Consider the following 21,112-nt stretch of genomic DNA (forward strand, 5'->3'; position numbering starts at 1 on the left):
TACGATACGCCTGCCGTAGCTGAACTCCTGAATAAATGCCTTATGCTTGGCTAATTCTCAAAACCTTGGAAAGTTGCAAACACCTTTCAACTTTTGAAACAAAGAAACTTTTTAAAACACTCTTGATTGGCATTTACAAAATGCCCAAATTTTGTGCACATGCTATATTATTTTTTTTTACAACTAAAGATATAGGTATATTGTATAATCGAAAAAAAGACAGCGTCAAGTAGGCTTAGAAATGACGATTGATAATATATTCCCCATATAATTTTACATATAAAATGGCAGCAATCTTTATTTTTAAGCTAACTCCGACGCTGTTTTTTTCTGATCGTATTGGAGTACCATCTATCAATGAAATAAAACACTAAACTTTTCAAGGTTAAAACTGCATATTTATTTAAACTCTTTATATACAATCATCTACTAAAGTGGTAGTAACTTTTTTGTATTTATTTCACACTAGGCCGAAAAACGCCCTTTAAAATTATTATACATCGCAAAAAACATACATACACATCCTCCTGCTAAAGTATATTCTACAGTATTTTTATGAGATTACAGGATCATAATATATCGTTTGATAGGCGTGTAGCAAGAGGAAACTTCTAACTCATTTATGTCAGAACGAAATAATCTGACTCGTTGTATAACTCAAAAAAAAATGAGCTCGGGACATTATACAGTTTTTGTTGATTAAATTTCATTAGCAAAAAGGCCAGAAGATAAAAATATCACCTGGTTATATACAACACGACCAAGTAGTCAAGTTATCACTCAATCTAGCCATTATAGTCTAAACTTTTAGAAAAAATGTTACGTAATTATATAGATATTTAAAAATTATTTTCGCAAAGTATGAATCAGTATTGTCTCGGCGTGATAAGATTCTCACGAGGGGTCGAATAATACACGGGAATGTTTCTAGGTTCAATAATTTTTATCCAGGTTACTCTTTAGCAAAAGGTGTATAACACCATCATAGCCATGATCAAATAGGTAAATAAGAAAACACATTACAAAAATCTCAAAAACAATAAAATATACTTAAAAAACTGGTTCAGAAGAGGTCCAGAACTAGTTCTCCAAATTTTAAAAGTTACATCAAAATTCACGTTACATCTTCGTTGTTTTCGCCCTATGAGTGCATGATAAGTTTCTTGATGCCTACTATGTTTCCCTTGATTCTAATGATCAAATTATTTGAAATAAAAAGTTAAAATTGGGATAGAAAACTAACAAATCTTTTATTAGACACAGACAATTCTGTTCATTCAATCTGCAGAAACATAAGGAATTTTTAATTTTGCTTTTGTATTGTTTAAATATTACCTTTTCTTGCAATTAAGCATTCCCATATCTTATAATTTAGGAGATTCATGTAGTGTGCTCTTTTATCTAACATAATCTGTATATTATATGCTACAAGGACTCAATGATATATTATTATAAACTATTCATGGCCAATGCCTTTATCAAAGGGACAAATCTAAAAATTCTCTATATTTAAGAAAAAAAATGCTATGATCGCTACATTACATTATACTTATTAGTAACTCTGTAAACCAGCTCTTGGTTTAATAATATATTAAAATCATTGTACACTATGTATATAATATTATATAACTCTTAAAAAGTATCAATACAATATAAATAAATAAAGCACTAAACAATATTTGAATTGTTTCTGCGCAAGAACCAAGAATACAAGCAGTCTTTGGTATATTCCTTACTTTAAGTACAAATGTTTTTGTTTTCTTAAAATATATAGCAGTTTCAAAATTAAGTTACTATCTACACCACATGTTTTTTATTTATGTAAAATAGAGTTTAAACTGTTTAATTTAAAAAAAATAAAATACAGGTAAATATTTAAAAAAATAATGATGTCTAAAAGTATATTAAAAAAAAAAACAATTTAACTATTTCGTGTCTTGAAAAATAGAGCGACCTTTAAAACACTATATACTATTAAAAATTACTATTCTTCTTCCAGGACTAATTAATTATATGAATCTTCTGATGTATAGAAACCATAATTAATTTTGAATCTTTTTTAAAACAGCCTCTACACTAGCGCAGAACTCTTCGAAACAAGTGAAGGTTGCGTTTCGTCGCCCGTTTCTTAAAAGCGCCTGAAACCTACTCATGAGGAGGGCCTGGGGGGATTTGTTTTGGCGTTTCCCGTTGCCTCGTTCAATTTTCTTTAGTTTTGAGTTAGTTCCAAAACGTAGCGGTATCTGTACCCGAGGCAAAGAACTTTTTTTCATAAATCTCAGTGAAATAAGTAAACCTAGACGTTCCTAAAATAGCTATTGTTACGTCTCGTTTTATGTTGATATATATTCCACAAGATTAATATTTGAATACGCGTTTATAATATGTAGAGTAGACATTTAAGAATCACCCAATCTTCAGGAATATAATTACAATATATTTATTATTTAATTTTATTATAATATAATTCGTATATAAAATTGTATATGTTATGTTTGTTTATGTGGCCTTAATTGATTAATATAACAGTAATATTACTTGATGAGTAATACTGTCAACATCATCAATATATTGAGCTGATTGGGAAAATTTTTGATTGACCCGATGAGAATAAGATACTTTTATATATAATAATAACATGGTTTGATATAAATCCATTCAAAAATGAGAAATAATTAAACGAATTTTGAAATAGTTTAACACCGTGGATATAACCTATAAAAGGCGGACCGCCAGAACAGTTAGTCACTGCATATTGCCCTGCAGTTTTATGAAGTTTTGAAAATATATTTTTTACTATATTGTAATTAATGTTAGACAATGATTAAAACTAAATATTCTTGTGTAACCTTAGAAGAATAGCCAATTTAGTCTACCATCGGTAACTGTAGAAGCTGTTTAAAAATATCATTAAATATGATTTTACAAGTAAGTTTGTAGAATGTTACTTAGTTTCGAACCAACTATAAATATATAAATATTTGTGTATAATAATTAAGCTATAAGATTGCATCAAAATACATCTATTATTTAGTAAATGATGTCTAGCACCATTCCCTATTCGTAAATATGTATATACCACCGCTGTTACAGATAATTTAGTTTTAATAAAAATTTTTGTATCAGTATAAACCCACAAATATCAGAAAATAATTGCTTCGATCGTGTTCCAGTTTTGCTAAGGCATCGACTTTCTAACCAGCCTTCAAATAATTAATAGACGTATATATGAACTCGTAGTTTCGAGATAATTTGGGGTCAGAAACAATTCACAATTCGATCGAGTAAATGTACAGAAACCCGCTTTCGCTCGTTCATCACCATGTTGCTTTTTAATACGAAAAAATTTCTATTACTATTTCTACCCCCTGAAAACCTGTCACTCTCCTCCGTCCGTCACTGCTACCTCTCGAAAGATGGCGTTGTCGGTCGATAAACCCGTTTCTAACAGTGGCGTATCGGGCGGTGACACTTGATCCGGTTGATCGTCCGGAGTGGCTGATTTGGGCACGTCGTCGTGCTCTTCTTCTTCGGGAATCGTTTGAGCGACTTCTTCGTTCGAAGACGTTCTACTCGACGATGCCATTTTCTCTTGAATTTTACTAATATCCTGAAACAAAACCGAATTGTCAAGTTTAAAGTATATAAAAGGAGTATTGTAGTTAAATAAATGCAAAAATATAATTTCACAGCAGTCTCTGAAGAATATCTAATGCTTTTCAAATGAGATAAATTTCCGTTTAAAAATGTCTATACCTATGTGGCCGATTCATCTCTCCAAAAATATCCTATATGGGTATTTCGCCACTGCAAGAAAATCTACAAAATAAAATAGTCATTTTTTATAAACACTGCTGCGTTAATCCAGCGGAAACTACTTGTAAGCAGTTAGGTTTACAGGTAAATAAATTTGCCTAACGAACAAAAAAATGCTTAACGTTTTTTAATAGTTGCATTTCAATATTTTAAATATTTTTTTCTTTATTCTTTGTATTTTTTTGGTTCCGACGACGGAAAGAGATAAACTTTCCGAAACGTTAAGCACTTTTTTGTTCAAAATAAAAACACTAAATCACCACAATACACCAAAACACTATTACTTTTACACTGGACGCGCGTTTCGCTAACCATGTTAGCATCATCAGCAGATGATTATAAATTAAAATACAATCTACAAGTTGAGCGTTTACATAATCGCTCAGTGGGCACCGAGCGGGCGTGGCAACATCTAGCCAACCGAGTCAGAGCCCACCGAGAGTAACAGTTAAATTTCCGCCACTAGAGTAGTAGGAACAAAGAACTTGAAGGAATTGGACCGTTGTCTCTGTTCATACTATTTTTACATTTATTAATTCTGATGCTTTCATATGCATCTAATTGCCTGTAATTTGAGACTTGTTTAGTTAATTTTAAATTATTAAGATCTATACAATGTTCTTTATCAACAATATGTTCGGCAACGCAAGATTTATCCGGTCTACCATATCTTATCTGAGTTAAATGTTCTTTAAATCTAGTTAATATTGATCTTCTAGTTTGCCCAACGTATTTCTGATTACAATCTTTACAATCACTTGTAGATTGTATTTTAGTTTATAATCATCTGCTGATGATGCTGACATGGTTAGCGAAACGCGCGTCCAGTGTAAAAGTAAAAGTGTTTTGGTATATTGTGGTGATTTAGTGTTTTTATTTTGCTGTGTAACACCAAAGGTTCCAACCTTCAACTGTAATTTTTTTGTTTGTTAGGCAAATTTGTTTATCTGTAAACCTATCTGCTGACAAGTAGTTTACACTGGATTAACGCAGCTGTGTTTATAAAAAATAACTATTTTATTTTGTAGATTTTCTTACAGTGATGAAATACCCATATCGGACTTTTTTGGAGAGATTTCACTTTGTCATTAACTATAGTCTATTCATGGAGACAATTCACGGAACTCCAATGAATTGAAACTAAACGAATCCAATGAACTATAGAGAGACAATTGTTTCAAATAATAGTAAATATATAGTATATATTTTTTTTTTCAAATAATAGTATCAATAGTAAATTGTAAATTATCTTATTTTTTGGATGACAATAATTGTCCAAATTCCTTCTTCCGTTGCATAGACTTTAATAGAAAACGAAGCATTAGGATCCATATCCATATATAACTATTTTTGATAAATATGTTTTTTACCCCTCTACATGACTTCTTGGGGATAAGTTAACCAAATTATAACATGGATTTATCAGCACAAAAAACAAACATTTTTTTAGACCGATGTTATCAAACGTGAAAATCCAGACCACCAATTTAGGATGACCAGTTTCGAATAAGAAACTTTTTATATTTCATCCTAAGTTAGTTTCTCTGTTTGAAACTATCTTGACTCAAAGTAATAGTTAACAACAAGTTATAACTCACCTGAGCGCGAACAGAAGCGCCACCATCGGGCGACATCCCGTCTTCGCCGCAGGGTCTTAGAACCAGGTACAATAGTATATCAGACAGAGAAATAATTCCAGTGACTTTATCTTCATCGTCGACGACCACCAATCGATGTACTTCCGCTCTGACGATCTTCTCCATCACGTTGAACAGCGTCTCGTCTACTTTGCATTTGTGCACGCCTTCGAACCATTCGTTTCGATGTTCGTTGGCTTTCTTCAGTGATACGTCCAGATCATTGTAAGTTTTTTCGGCGGCCAAATTCTGCAAATTAAATCATTTATATAATTAGTCATCATATTGGTCGTCTAAAAAGGGGCGTTTAGATTCTCAGATAATTAACCTAAAAGAAATAACCTAAGAGACATTCGATCTTTGAATAAAAATATTAAAGAAGAAGCTTATCAAAACACTTAGGTCGGGCGCGATGAAGACCAAAAATGGCCGACTTAAATTCAGGTTTATCAGTAATGTTTTAATATTATTCAAAACGTGTAAAAATGTGATGCAGGGTAGACTCAATAATTTGTTGTTATACCGGGTGCGTCTTAAAAGTGGCTCACCCCCTATAACTTTTTTATTTTTTCAGATAGAAAAACGAGATTTTGTATGTTAGTATATGACATAAATTAGGATTGATTGGTGTATTCAATTGTTTTTGGTCACTTCCTGTTTCACCGGAAATGACTATAACTTTTGATTTTTAAATGGCACCCTCGGTATTTTTTTATTTTACTCGATAGAAAATGACATTCTGAATAGAATGACATATCATATGTCAACTTTTGACATTCTCGCTTAACAAAAAATTGTTTTTTAAAATTCAATCTAGAGTGCCATGTGTATGTTAAAAACACTAATTCTTCATCAAGCCTTGGAAAAATAGATTTGATCGTCTAATGTTTTTAGTGTCTTGTCCTGGCCAGTTAGAAAATGCTCAAATCGTATTTTTAATCGTATCTAATTTTTTTCAAATGGAACGAGGGTGGCTCATTAGCATATTTGGAAAAAGCATTTTTTACGAATAATTTGATACCACACACTTGGTATTTCAAGTCAAATTTTCGTTACGAACCGCAAATTATAATTTCAAATAAACCATATGCGAAAATGTCAAAAGTTGACATATGATATGTCATTCTATTCAGAGTGACATTTTCGTAAGTAAAAAAATACCGGGGGTGCCATTTAAAAATCAAAAGTTGTAGTAATTTCCGGTGAAACCGGAAGTGACCGAAAACAATTGAATACGTCAATCAATCCTAATTTATGTCGTATACTGACATACCAAATTTCGTTTTTTTAATTAAAAAAATAAAAAAATTAGAGGGGTAAGTCACTTTTGAGACACACCCGGAAAAGGAAACTTGGAAACAGTCATTAGTGTCATTCCTGTAATTTCCTGACGACAAGTATGGCCGCTTAGACAAGGACAGCAATGTTTCTGCCTAATTATTGTCTAACTTCACAGTGTGTTTGGAATTGACAGATTTGTTTTGGAACAAATTTATTTAACTATTGTTTGATATTTCGGCTGAAATTTATAAATATAAAGGTAATAAAGCATATAAAATACCGTATGATCGAATAAAAACGGCGTCAGCGATGGCTATGAAATGAAGATCGCTGTCATTTTATATGTAAATTTATATGGGAAATGTCATCGATCGTCATTTCCAAGCCAACTGGACGCCGTTTTTATTCGATCATACGGTATATATTACATGAAAAATCCTGAAGAAAAAGACATTTCTGCAGTAATAGGTATGTCCCATGTATATTAAAAATAGGTAGTAAATAAACACTATTTCTATATTTTTTAGATGCAAGAAAATTTTGTTATGTGTCTATGATCGGCGATTTTTTTGAAAATGGAATCAATATACAGCAAGGTAAAATCATGTTTATAACATTAGTTATCTACAGTATGTGTGATTTATTGTTAATAATACAATGACTGATACAATCGGATCGTTAATCCCACTAATACAATAAATCTGAATGAAAAGAGTTAAAGTCTCATTTTGCTTCTTTTGGATCTATAAACCAGGTCTCTTTGGGAAGAATGGATGCCTTTTTTAAATAGTATATTAATATTTTATATTGATATTTTTACACTGTTAATTTTAGTTTAAAAAATGTGTTTTTTTGTTTAAAGGTTTTTGTATAAGGTTCCCGTTTTCATGTTCCTGTCCCCGTTTTCTGCCCCTGAAGGCTGTGAATACGTGTATTTATTTACAAATTACTGCAAGTCATGCTTCTACCTTACTGATTTACGTTAAAATTGCATATCATTAAATAATTGATATTGAAATAATACAATTCTCTATTTTTTATATTTATTTAGTCACGTTGTCTCATATTTCATATAAATATGTTTGAATAAATTTTTATTTTGTTTTATTTATGATGAGAAAAAATACAAAATACATTTAAACTTAAAGAGGGCACGCCATTGAATAACCGAAAACGGAAACAAAAATGAAACCATCATGTCAACATGTCAATTGGAAAATTAGTTTTCCAGACGACCACAATGGCTTTTGCTGGCGTATCGTGTTTCCACGATTTAACCAGAGTTGACACTTCTTTCTAGTTAATTATTTTATGGCCTACCATGCATGAATGCATAATATATGGTATTATACTCCTTTCTTAATCTTTTGTAACCAATTGTAAAATAAACAAGAAATAACTTAAAAAAACAAACTAGTCTAATTAAAACTCAAACAAAATTGTCAAATAAGAATGTTACATTTATGTATGACATTTGACTCATACCTTAGTCTTTTTATTCAATGTAGACACTAAATAAATAATCATCAGTAACAGAAATACTTACAATAACATCGAATTTGGCATAGATGTCTACCAAACGCCCTTCAGGATCCACTATAGGTAGAGCAGAGACTCGCCGTTCTACAAACTTTTTCAAGGCTAAGATTATAGAGGTTTCTTGTGAGGCAGTTTCGATGTTGTCGTAGCTGCCGATTCGCAGGTCTTTGATGGTCTTGTTCATATAACTGGGTTTGGGCAGTTCGTTAATCTGTAGTAATAAAAAGATGCGTTAAATCTATCTAATACTGTTTAGGATTTACGTAAAATTACTCTAAAATCTGTAAAAACAAATAGCCCTGATAGTTGTCTGACTATTAATGGAAAAGTAGATTATGGTTTCTGCTTTTTTTATGTAATTTGTTGAAATTATATAGCAGAAATCATATAGAGTATTTAGTGATGGCTATGAAATGAAGATCGCTGTCATTTTATATGTAAAATTATACATATAGAGAATGTCATCGATCGTCAATTCCCAGCCAACTGGACGCCGTTTTTTCGATCATACGGTATTTCAATGCTAAAGCGAATGGAGATAGTGTAAAAATCTGTCATAGTCCTTTAAGGGTACCTACTTTCCATTAGGGCAGAAGGTAGTTTCTCACATTTTTTTTTATTTTAATGGATAGAAATATACAGAGTGAGTCTTAAATAAGTGCAAATATTTTTATGGGTAGTATATTTGATAATGAGTTTTTTGGCGAAAATGTTTTTTTTAATTTTTTTGGAAAAAAATAGTATTTAGTTAAAAAACATAATTTCTTGGTAATATGGCAACGTAGGTAATAGATTAAAATTACAAGTTACAAAAAAAACAGAAAAGATCCAGTGGTTCTCAAAATTTAAGCAAAAAATTATTATTTTTGTTTTAATTTTCAAAGTGTCCGTTATTTTGGACTTATTTGAAAAACGGTAAAGAGAAAATATGTTTCTCTTATCGAGATCTACCAGCCCTGAAAATATTTGCACTTATTTAAGACTCATCCTGTATAGAAACCGTGAAGATATTATATTTTAGAGGTTACGATATGTCAATTCTAGTATTAGCAAAGTCATAAGATGTAAGGGAATATTCTGTAAGTAATTAGTAGGAATTCGAACAGAGTTTATTAAAACAATTAACAGTGTGTATATTACAATGTTAATTGTTTTAACAAACACACATATGCTACTAAAAGTATACAAGATATGTTCCAAGTTATATTGGCTATTTATACTATATTGGCTGTAAAGGCATGCAAGGGCTGTAAATTCCTCAGGATGGGTTCATAGAACTCATGAAAGTCCTATGACTATTTACTTTTACTTGTAGTATCACCCACTGAAGCTTGGGACACTATTTTTACACCATGTAAAGATATATGTATGATAAATACAATCGAAATATAAATATATCAGAGATATCCCTGCTCTTCATAATATGTTGCTGCCTTCTTTAGAAAATACAATTAATTTTAAAATATGATCAACACACTTTTTTTAAATAAAAGTGTGTTGGCTATTTTAAAATATGATAACAGTTTTTTTTAAATAAAAGTGGTTTAAAAAAGGTAAAAATTATAAAATCATTTACATTTTAGGGAAAGACATGATTTTACGTATGATTTTTTAGAAATTTGAAGTAAAGCAAATTGTTCTTTTTGTGTAGGTTAAGCCGCGTACACATCTAAGCAAACGAACCGAATGAGCACTTTGAGCCGAATGAGCATTAAAATGTAGACGGACACACGTACTGCGCCGAACACGCTCATGCGGTGCGCCAGCCGATACGAGAGTTGTCGGTCCATCAAAGGAAATTCGTGCTCAGTCTGACGGGTTTTTAGTAGCGTGTAAACGCACACTGAACGGCCCCGTACGACTTGGATTTTTCGCAAGACAGATGTTTATTGTAATGTGTGTAATTAATCAAAGAATTCGAGAAAAGGCCTATTTTATGGAAAGTTAAACATGAGCTGTATTTCAATAAAATTAAAAAAGAAGATGCTTGGAGGGAAATTGCTGAAAAACTAAAGAGGGACGTCGCGTCGGCGAGATTCAATAAAAAAACTGTTAAGGCTCCAATCTCGACTTCTTTGAAGATATAATTGTGAAGACCATCTAGTACGACGTCGTCGTCTCTTTTTCTTTAGCAACACATAAATAACTATGAACGCAGCACTAGCTACTCCTAAATGTTCCATGTTTCTCACTAAATTCGGACACAAACACTGGAGCGCCTCTGAATGCAGGCTCATGCGGTTCTGTGCGGAAAAAACACAATTCGCCGGAATGAATGCGCATTTGGCTCAGTGTTCATTCGGTTCGTTTGCTCAGATGTGTACGCGGCTTTAGATGATTTTCTTTCTTTAATTATAAAATATTCTTTTTTTAAATAAAAAATTTGATACTCTTAAGAAAAGTTGTAATATATTTGTTTTTAATGTCTTGAGAATGAGAAGTACAATAAACACTTTGAAAAACTTACATATAAAAACAGGAACCTAAGTATCCTTTTGTGAGTGAGTATGTATAAGACGTTGCCTGTTTCCGGATCTATCACAGGCAACCTGTGAATTCGATTATGAATCAGCACCTAAAATATTAAAATAAAACATATAAATTATCTTTCAATTTATGCACAAAAATTTATTTATAAACCGAATTATTTCTTATTCTTACTTTTATGGCATCATAGAGAGACGCATCCGGTCCGATGTTGATCAAAGGCCTGGCGTCTTCCAGCACTCGCCTCCATGTGTCCAGCTTGTGCTCTTCCAACTCCTCCATGGCAACGCTGGGTGACTTGTAATACATTCGCAGGATCTTGATGAAATCGGTGATGGTGAGCATACCCACGAATTCCTGCTTCTGGCTGTTCCAGAGAGGGGCTGCTCGAACTCCTTTAAAACACAAACAACAAGTAGGTTAGCCAATAAATATTAAGAATTAAAAAAATACTAGTATAAAAATAAATTATGTGCAACGAGGGAGACATGACGTCATCAGGGTTGCCAACTCTGAAAGATGGATACCCGCTAGATTCGTATATTAAAAACCGCTAGAATCCGCTAGGGGTGATATTGAACCTGAAATTGTGCTTTTTCGTCTATTTTTGAACCTTTTATTAAGGATTTCATCGCCAGATAAGACGAATTTAGTTCTAGGCCTAGGTACCATAAGAATAATATCTGATTATTACGCGATTATTGATGTAAATTTTGAAAAAAAAAACGTTTTTTAGAATTAAAATAATAAGTTTTGTCAATTTTACTTATATTTTAATCAAAAATGTAAACCGCTAAAAAACCCGCTAGTCGCTAAATAATATTTTTTTCGCGCCAAACTGAAAAATAAACCGCGGAACAGTGCACTTTTAGTGTCATTTTTTAGAGGTTATAATTAGGTTTTTTAGAGGTTAAATACATATAATGTCTTTTAAATGCATTTGACATAATTGTCAACTTGTCAATGAGAAATAGAAAAAAAAATAATTTAATTAAATTTAATTTTATTTTTATTATTAACCTGCGTCGAAAAAATACCAAACCAAACACAAAATGTGCAAAGGAAGGTATTTGGGTGTTACGAATTGGTGAAATTATTATTGTGTGTGATCTGTTTTATAATAAATACAGCATCATAAAATTCTATATTTTAATTATTAGTAAAATATATAAAAATAATATTCTATAATTTGTATAACATCTGTATAATTTAACAGTTACTTATTAAACTTATTAACAAGTTACTTATGTATTTCATTTTAAATGCCAATTCGATAATGAAAACGCATTAATCTTGCTATTTGTTTTTCTATCTTATTTGTATTCAAAGATTACGTGCACATATGTTTTGATGTAATATCCGTTCAAGATCGGATTCTCTCAGCTGTAGGTGTGTGTATCTAGCCAAAAATAATACCCCGGTTTTATACAGTGCCTCCGTCTCTGAAGTGGCTCCAATATCTCTGTTGTTTATTTGTACACGCACACCCACGACACGTTACATGTTCGATACATAAACAAAGCTATGTTAACTAAATATACTGTATTTTAGAAGAAAGACCGGTTTGGATATCTATAGAAAAAATAGAATTAGTAACAAGAATATAAACAAATGAGTTATATCATTCTAGCAATTAAAGAACTGATATTTTGAAAAAATTAAACACCCATAATATTAAAAAGCATCTTGTTGCAAGCATCATAACGTTGCACCTAGGGTTGGAACTTTATTTTTCACAATTAGTTATTCATTTTACTACAGCTGTAATACATTATATTTAGTTTAGATCTATTATCTTCATTTCAGTAATATACATGAAAGCTTTTAAAATAGTTTATTTTTTCTACACACGTAAAAAGCGGCGAAATCGTATGCCGCTTTTTATTTGGTCCCTCTGCCTGTCAACCGGTGATTTATATCTACATATCTCTAACGAGTGCATTAAAATACAGACCACGTAGGTAAAGTGTCCAGGATGGTATATGTATTAAGTGTTAAATGATAAGCATAATGCGAGTAAAAATCTACCTAAACAGGGTGGTCCGAATTGTATTCCGGAAACTTCGGCAACATATTCTGCAGATAAAAATAAGTAAAAAAGTTCGTATAAATTTATGTCCTAAAATGCTTAGTTTCGGAGATACAGGGTGTGGAAGTTTCATTTTTATTTCGATTTTTTCCAAATCATTTCTGAAGTAACGTCAATATTTGGATGAAAATTGGTGGGAGATTTTAGACGTGAGAAATTTGATTTTGATGTCAATATGTCTCCTACTTCTAGAGGGCGCCACCTACATATATTTTAATTGGTTTGAAGAGTACTTACTTTTCGTCCGTACCTGTATAAAACTAAGTAAAAAATATACGTTTACGACATTTTTTACGTAAAAAAGGTCTCTTGGTAAAAATCGCAACGAGTAATGGTTTTCGAGATATTTGGAATCAAAAATGTCAATACCTGTCATCATTGACATAAATTAAACATGTTGACTAAATAGTTATTAGACTGAAATAAAAAATTTGAAATGTTTTTTTGCCAAAAGTTTGTTTAGAAGAAACCAGAAACTGTTTTATCATCATTTTTTCGAAGAAAAATTTATAATTAACTTAAGAAGATAAAAACATCCCAAATTTATTATTTTAGTCAAGTAACTATCTACTCAACGTGTTTAGTTTTCGTCAATAATGACATGTAGTGATTGACTATTTCCATTCTAAATATATTGAGAACGGTTGCTCGTAGCGATTTTTACTAAGAGATATTTTTTACGTAAAAAAAATCACGAAAATGTATATTTTTGCATTCAGTAGTTTTATACAGGTACGGACGAAAAGTTATGACTCTTCAAACCAGTTAAAAAATATCTAGGTGGCGCCCCCTACAAATAGGAGTCAGAGGAGTCAGAACCAAAAAACTCCCAGACACATTCAAATATTGACGTTGCTTCAGAAATTATTTGAAAAAAATCGATATAAAAATGAAATTTCTACACCCTGTATCTCCGAAAGTAAGCATTTTAGAACATACATTTATAGGAACTTTTCTACTTATTTTTATCTACAGAATATGCTGCTACACGAAGTTTCCGGAATGCAGTTCGGACCACCCTAAATAACACAATTGCATTTTACTTGAGAGAGACATTTTGCGATGAATAATTACCAAGAAAATATATATGAATTATAAAAATAAATGAATGAAATACGATATTCCATTCTATTTATAAAACCAAACGTGTTTTTGATATATTGACAGGCTGTCGAAATTTCAGTTCAAATCGAGTCTGGCAGCATGCTGTGCTGTTTTTGCATACGAAAGAAAAAAATACCATTCCAACTAATTAGCAATTTGGCATCTTAAACATGTAAAGTTGTGAATATTATAATTGGACGGTGCACACCAGAAAATATGTAATTTGTCAACATAAATTTAGAAAAATGCAAGGGATAGGCGAAACTGACAAAAATATAGTACAACAAATAAGTTTGTATAATTTATACTTTTGCACTACCCGAATAAGAAAGTTACAATGGTTATATTTATTTTTTTCCAGGCAGTGTCGTATTTCCCATTACGCACAATAGGGCGTAAAGCGGCAACATTTTAGGGGCGGTAAATTTTCAGAAAAAAAAATACGATAAATTGCGGCAAGTTGTTGCATAATAAAAAACCAGCAGTTCGAGCGGAGGCAACTGGGATTAAAAATCGCCTAAACCGATTCGAAACTGCCTTTATGTCAGTTTTTTGGAAAAACATATTAGAGCGATTCTATAAAACCAACAAAGTTTGAAACATACCTAGGCAAGGCAAAAAAATATGGAGAAAAAATACGATAACGACCGTCAAAAAAATCGAAAAAGAACACTTTTCCCAGGCGAAACAAAAGATGGAGATACAATTTTAACAGGGAGGGAGCAGCTAAAAATTGAAACGTATTTTGTTATACTGGATAGGGTTACAATGGAACTGCAGAAACGTCCAGAGGCGTACGACGCGACAGCGTGTTTAAAAAGTTTAGATTATTTTTTGATTTCAAAGAAATTTCCCAGGAACAATTAATACAAAGCACCAAAAACTTACAAACATTCTATAAGGATGACCTGGAAGATGCTTTTAAAACAGAATGCTTACATTTTTTAGAAATAGTAAAAGAGACCGATATTCAATGCACACTGTCAAACATGCTTTCATATATTCGAACTCAAAATTTGGAAGCAGTTTTTCCAAATCTGGAAATTGCTTTACGGATATTTGTATCCATGGCGGTTACAGTGTGCTCAGCGGAACGGTCATTTTCCACACTTAAACGATTAAAATCCTATTTAAGGGCCACTACGGAACAAGATCGTTTAAATGCCTTAGAATTTAGAATTTTAGAATTTAGAATGAGTGGGAGGGGGGTTAATCACTTCGACCTTACAGATCCATTGTGTCCCCCTTTCTTGAATCATAACTCATCATACAGTCCCAGGGCTTTGACAAAAGCCAGTATCTGGGACGGTTTTATAGAGGGTAGTTCTCCATCTCCAATATCAGTCGTACCAAAATTCATGGCACGAATGGTTGTCGTCTCGGCGCACTCAGTGATGAGGTGTACTGGTGTTTCACCATCTTCCCCACAGAATCTGCATTCGCCGTTTCTTCTTAGTTTCAATCTACTGAGGTGTTCATTGAGGAGACAGTGTCCTGTTAAAACCCCGTGACAATCCGAAGATTGTTCTTACTCAGACCCAGGAAGATCTGTGATTTTTCTTGATCATAAGCCCTCAGAAACTTCTTCGAGTGTCCTAGACCATTGCAAGATTTCCATTCCAGGTTGCGGATGGAATCTTCCAAGTTCTTGAGTTCCGCCTTGAGTTGGTTACCACTTGGAAAGCAGAACGGTTCTGGTCCAGTTAGTGGAGTGTTCGCTCCTTTCCTAGCTAGATTATTTGCTTTTTCATTGCCTTTAAAATGCCTTAACAATATTAACAATAGAATCAGATTTAACTACAAGTATAAATTTTGACAAACTTATTGATTTGTTTGCTGACATTAAATCCCGGCGTAAATTATATTATTTGTTTTTATTTCTACGAATTCATTTGTTGTTTTCTTATAAAACAATAAATTTTCAATATAACATTTTTGTTGTTATAGCGAATATAAGGGCGGCATTTTTTTTAAGTGACGTAAGGCGGAAATTTGGCAATCTTTGGTCATCCACAGAAGCAAATCCCTCAAGTAGCAATGGACAGGAAATCTGACACCTGGCGAGAAGGACAGATAACAGGTGGACTACAAAAATTACAGCATGGTACCCACGAGGAATTAAGAGACCTAGAAGAAGACCAAACCTCAGATGGGACCATGCTATTAAGACATTAGCAGAAATAACTTGGGCCTAACTACGAAGAGAGCAACCAAATATCTGAGGGAGGCTACACGATAATTGGAAATGGTTGAATAAGATGATGAAACGATTACCAAAGTAGGTGCAATATTTCATAGTATGCCACAATAAAATAATAATAGTATGACATAATAAATATAACCATAAAATTTGGTTATAACTTTTAAAACTATAATTACTTGTTATAAGGATATTACTTACCATTGTATACTAGAGCAAAAAAGGCCTTTTTTACGAGTAACTGAGTATCGAAGACAACTAGCTTCGCCGATGTAGGAATGAGATCGTAACATTTGTGAAATTTGAAGAACTTGACGAAAATCTGGGATTCATCTTCTTCTGAAAATAAAATAAATATATTAGTTTTCAAATTTATGTAGAGTAGATATAGAAATAAATTGAAATATTTGGTTAATCGACTCGATTTTTTTTTTGGTTTGGTTTACATTTAAAACATTGACATGACATTATTGTGGAATGCATCTCTGACTTAAAAGCTTTTCAATTTGCCATAAGTACATCAACACAAATATACGACTATCGAATACATTGCCAAAAAGTTGTAACTCAAAATATAAAAATTAAACACACTATTATAAAACAAATAATAAATTTAGAAGATATATTGCATTATAATAACCAAATCAAATTTTAGTTAGCTCAGCTAAAAGGATAATAATAAAATTAATTTATTATGAACTATAAATTGTTTTGAATTATTGTTTGAAATTCTAATCTAAAATTTTAATAAATCATACACTAAATAGATAAAAATGATAAAACTTCGAACAATATCTAATAAAATGTATCAGTTTCATCTTGTCCAAAAATTAATCTATTAAAGACAAATTCGCTAACCTTTTTTGAGGAGACTGCAAAGCCATCTTCTAAATATTCCAGAAATGGGATGAAATTCATTGATTTCATTTTTATTATAGAAGTTAATTCCATCTTGAATCATTTTAAAAATAGTTTATATCAATAATTCACACAAATACTATAAACAGACTTTCAACGTATAACCACTGTTAAAAACAAATTCGAATGGTATTTATCTTTAAGAAGTAACAATATCTGTTAGTATTTCTAATCTTTAGATCGATTTTTCTAGTATCTTGGAATTACTATATCATTTTTAAACATTGACTCATTTTTATCATGAAAGTTCAGCGAAATTATTGTTTATAAATTTAATTAAATACTGATGTGTTTGAAGATGGATTAAAGGTATGATAACAATTGAAGCCTAAATTTAAATTATTCTGAAAAAGAGCATACGTCATTTAATACCGAAAGGAATTAGATATTGAATAAATTTTCGCAGTTAGATGATATAGGTCTATAAAAATAGTAGCATTTTTAAGTTTTCTGAAGTTATCTATTTTTCAGTTATCAATATCTCATATGGAAAGAATGTAAATTGATAAAGTTCCCTATCTAGAATAATTCAGTTCTCATTTACATTTATTCTATTATAGTTTTCAGGTGACATCTGCCCAATTCTTATACCGGGTGAAAAGTGGCTCACCCCTATAACTTTTTTATACTTCCAGATAAATAAACGAGATTTGGTATGTTAGTATATGATATAAATTAGGATTGATTGACGTATTTAATTGTTTTCGGTCACTTCCTGTTTCACCGGAAATAACTACAACTTTTGATTTTTAAATAGCACCCTCGGTATTTTTTTACTTTATTCGATAGAAAATGACATTTTGAATAGAATGATATATCATATATCAACTTTTGATATTCTCGCTTAAAAAATAATCGTATTTTAAACTTCAAACTAGAGTGTCATGGATGTGTTAAAAACACTAATTTTTAATCAATGAACCTTGGCAAAATAAATTTGATCGTCAAATGTTTTTTTGTGTCTTGTCCTGACCGGTTAAAAGATGCCCAAATCGTATTTTTAATCATATCTCAATTTTTTCAACTAGTATATTTAGACTCACTAGCATATTTGGAGTAAGAATTTTTTTAGAAATAATTTGGTACCACAACTTGGTATTTCGAGTCAAATTGTCATTATAAATCGCATGTTACAATTTCAAATAAACCATATGCGAAAATGTGAAAAGTTGACATATGATATGTCATTCGATTGTGAGTGTCATTTTCTATCGAGTAACGTAAAAATACACAAAGCGTTCCGTTAAAAAATCAAGAGTTATTTCCGGTGAAACAAGAGTAATTAAAACAATTGAATATGTCAATCAATCCTAATTTATGTCATGTGCTAAGCATACCAAATCCCGTCTTCTTATCTGAAAAAATAAAAAAGTTGTAGGGGGTGAGCCACTTTCGAGACGCACCCGGTATATACCAAATGAACGCTAGAACTAGATAATATACAAATACTACGCATTAGTTAACATTTATTCTTAATGTTATACATAATTCCTGATGATCATACCTGATATGGTTATAACAAACAATTTTTACAATTTTTTTTTGATTTTGCGAATAAATTCTAAAAATCAATAATTTTATTTATGTATACATTGTGTCTTAAAACTAAATATTTTGAATTTAAAGAAATATGTTTATTTTTACATAGGCGGTTCATCTCATATGGTACATCAAAAGGATTTTGACAGCTTTTTCGAGGCGTATACATATGTTGTAGCTGTAATATCTACTAATCCTAAGAGTCCTACAGATGAATGTAACCAGAAACTTTTGATTACATCTTATACAAGATATTTGGAGCAATTGAAAACATCTGAGACTCTTTAAAGCTCTTTCACTGTATAGTAAATAAAAGTAAAGAAATCTAAACATTTTTGTTATTCGCTGCTCTTATTAAGGCATAGGGAAGTAGTAAATAGTTTTTTTAAAGATCTGGTTATGGCTGAAAACACGCATGCCAAATTTGAGACATTTTATGCAAGCCGTTTTTAACTAATTTAAGACAAACTGCATTTATTTTTAAATTAAAACTGAACAGATAACAATGCCAACATGCCTTAAATTGTCAACTTATAATTTTGTCAATATCAAATTATAGTTCTTAAACTTCAGGCTTTTGTCTAATTTGAACAAGTTAGACCAAAATGCATATCGGGCACACTAACCGTAGGTACTATAAGATAGTAGCGTAGAGAGCACAACAAATTACATTCGATCATAGTATGTCAACTTAAGGCAAGTTGACATTGGTCTGGTTTTGCACTGTTACCTGCTCAGTTTTAATTCAAAAATAAATGCAGCTTTTCTTAAATTAGTTAAAACCGGTTTGTCAAAAATTGTTCAAATTTAACATGTATATTCAGCATACGCAGAGCTTTAATAAATCTATATACGATTTCGCTGTAAAATCAGCAGAGAAGCCAATATTTGGACAGTTCAAAATTTGCATGAGATTCCTTATGTTTTCAACGCCGATACAACACCCGGTATATTATGGGTGTTTAGTAGGTTTTAGTAGGTTTTACAATTAAGTTGCTACCAGTTTTCTTACACACCAAATGACGTAAAGTCATCTAATATAATTAGTTAAAAACATGGTCCTATTTCAATTGATATCTAACCTTTTTCTAGAACTTCTCCCAACCACTCCTTGTAGTTTTGCGAGATCTGCTCGAACTCCTTGATCTGATCTACGCGATAGACTTCACCCTCTTCGGCGATAGGGGGCAGCACTAGGCGGAAGTGGTTCGAGTAGAGGTGCAGACGTAACATGAGACCGAGGCCAAATAACCAACATTGCGCGCACCAATATCAAAAACCGAGCGGAACACACGGAAATCCAACATTGGCAGCATAGAAGTTGTTTTAGATGTATTTGGAGGTTTCGACGTTAAGATATACCTATATCTTAAATGTTCACTTATGACGCGTTCCGAAATATTTTGTTAATAAACATATTTAAGATTTTTCACTTTTAGAATGCACTTCTGGCAATGCTATTTATCCAGTCTTAAAGATTCTGAAATTCTACTTTCAATAAATTTAATGAAAAACATATACACTAACCGGCACGAAAAAGTGGCACCTTAAAATTTTGATGTATTTCAAAGTTTAATATATTTTGTTCTAGTGGGTCGATTTTAATATTTTTTAAAGCAGTTTGTAGCTAAATTATTTGACTTTTTAGTATTGCTTTCTAAATTAAAATTGAATGTTTCCATCTGTCAATTATACGAAGGTATACAAAATGTTGATATTATGGTGAAAGTTTGAAACACCCTGTGGAATATGATAACAAAGTAAAGAATTTAAAAATTATTTTATTATCTAGGTACGTCTTTTCTCGATAGTTTGTTTTTTTATTAATCTCAATAGCTTTATTTTTATTGGAGATATTGGCTTTTAAATAAGACAGCAACAATTTACAGCAATTTTAGTATTGCTTTTAGGTCCTCATCAACACACTTATAAAATAGTATTTATTGTTTTTGTAATGTTACTGTCATTGAAAAGTCATATTATTATTTTATATTGACGTTTACTCTAATAGAGATGGTTTTAAGTTCTGATGTATAGGCTATTGTTGCTCTAATTATTGATCATGGCAGAGATCAACTTTTGGACTTAAAACCGTACCTATCTGCTAAAGTTGGCTAGAGTAACTGCCTCACAGGCAATAATAATATAATATTTTCAAAGATAGTGATATTACAAAATCATAATCACTAGGACCAAATCAAAGGCATGGTTTTAATGTAACACGAAAAAATGTTACTATCTTCTTCAAAGGCGAATATCTCCAAAATAAATAAAGCTATTGACACGAATCAAAAAACAAACTATCAAAAAAAGATACATCCAAAAGATAAAATAATTTTTAAATTCCTTGTATTGTTAAGTTATTCCACAGGGTGTTTCAAACTTTCACCAAAATATCAACATTTTGTTTTCCCTCCTATAATTGACAGATAACAATTTTCATTTTTAACTTAGAAAAAGAACGTAAAAACTTAAATAATTTAGCTACAAATTGTTTAAAAA

The 21,112-nt window shown here is 31.4% G+C and overlaps 1 protein-coding gene across 1 annotated transcript in view; it reads right to left on the minus strand.

Moving 5' to 3' along the window:
- Positions 1–843: 843 nt before the first annotated feature.
- Positions 844–21,112, minus strand: part of LOC115876365 — a 323,773-nt gene continuing 303,504 nt past the window's right edge. Inside the window, exons 12-17 of the mRNA XM_030892108.1 lie at positions 16,355–16,492; positions 10,935–11,155; positions 10,741–10,848; positions 8,281–8,484; positions 5,415–5,702; positions 844–3,610 (exon numbers count right to left, since the gene is read on the minus strand). Of these exons, the coding sequence (XP_030747968.1) occupies positions 3,380–3,610; positions 5,415–5,702; positions 8,281–8,484; positions 10,741–10,848; positions 10,935–11,155; positions 16,355–16,492 (1,190 nt within the window). The 3' untranslated portion in view covers positions 844–3,379. The remainder of the gene's footprint in view (positions 3,611–5,414; positions 5,703–8,280; positions 8,485–10,740; positions 10,849–10,934; positions 11,156–16,354; positions 16,493–21,112) is intronic.

The sequence above is a fragment of the Sitophilus oryzae genome, unplaced genomic scaffold, assembly GCF_002938485.1.
Source record: "Sitophilus oryzae breed Bouriz unplaced genomic scaffold, Soryzae_2.0 scaffold_1432_pilon_pilon, whole genome shotgun sequence".
In the NCBI taxonomy this organism is placed as follows: domain Eukaryota; kingdom Metazoa; phylum Arthropoda; class Insecta; order Coleoptera; family Curculionidae; genus Sitophilus; species Sitophilus oryzae.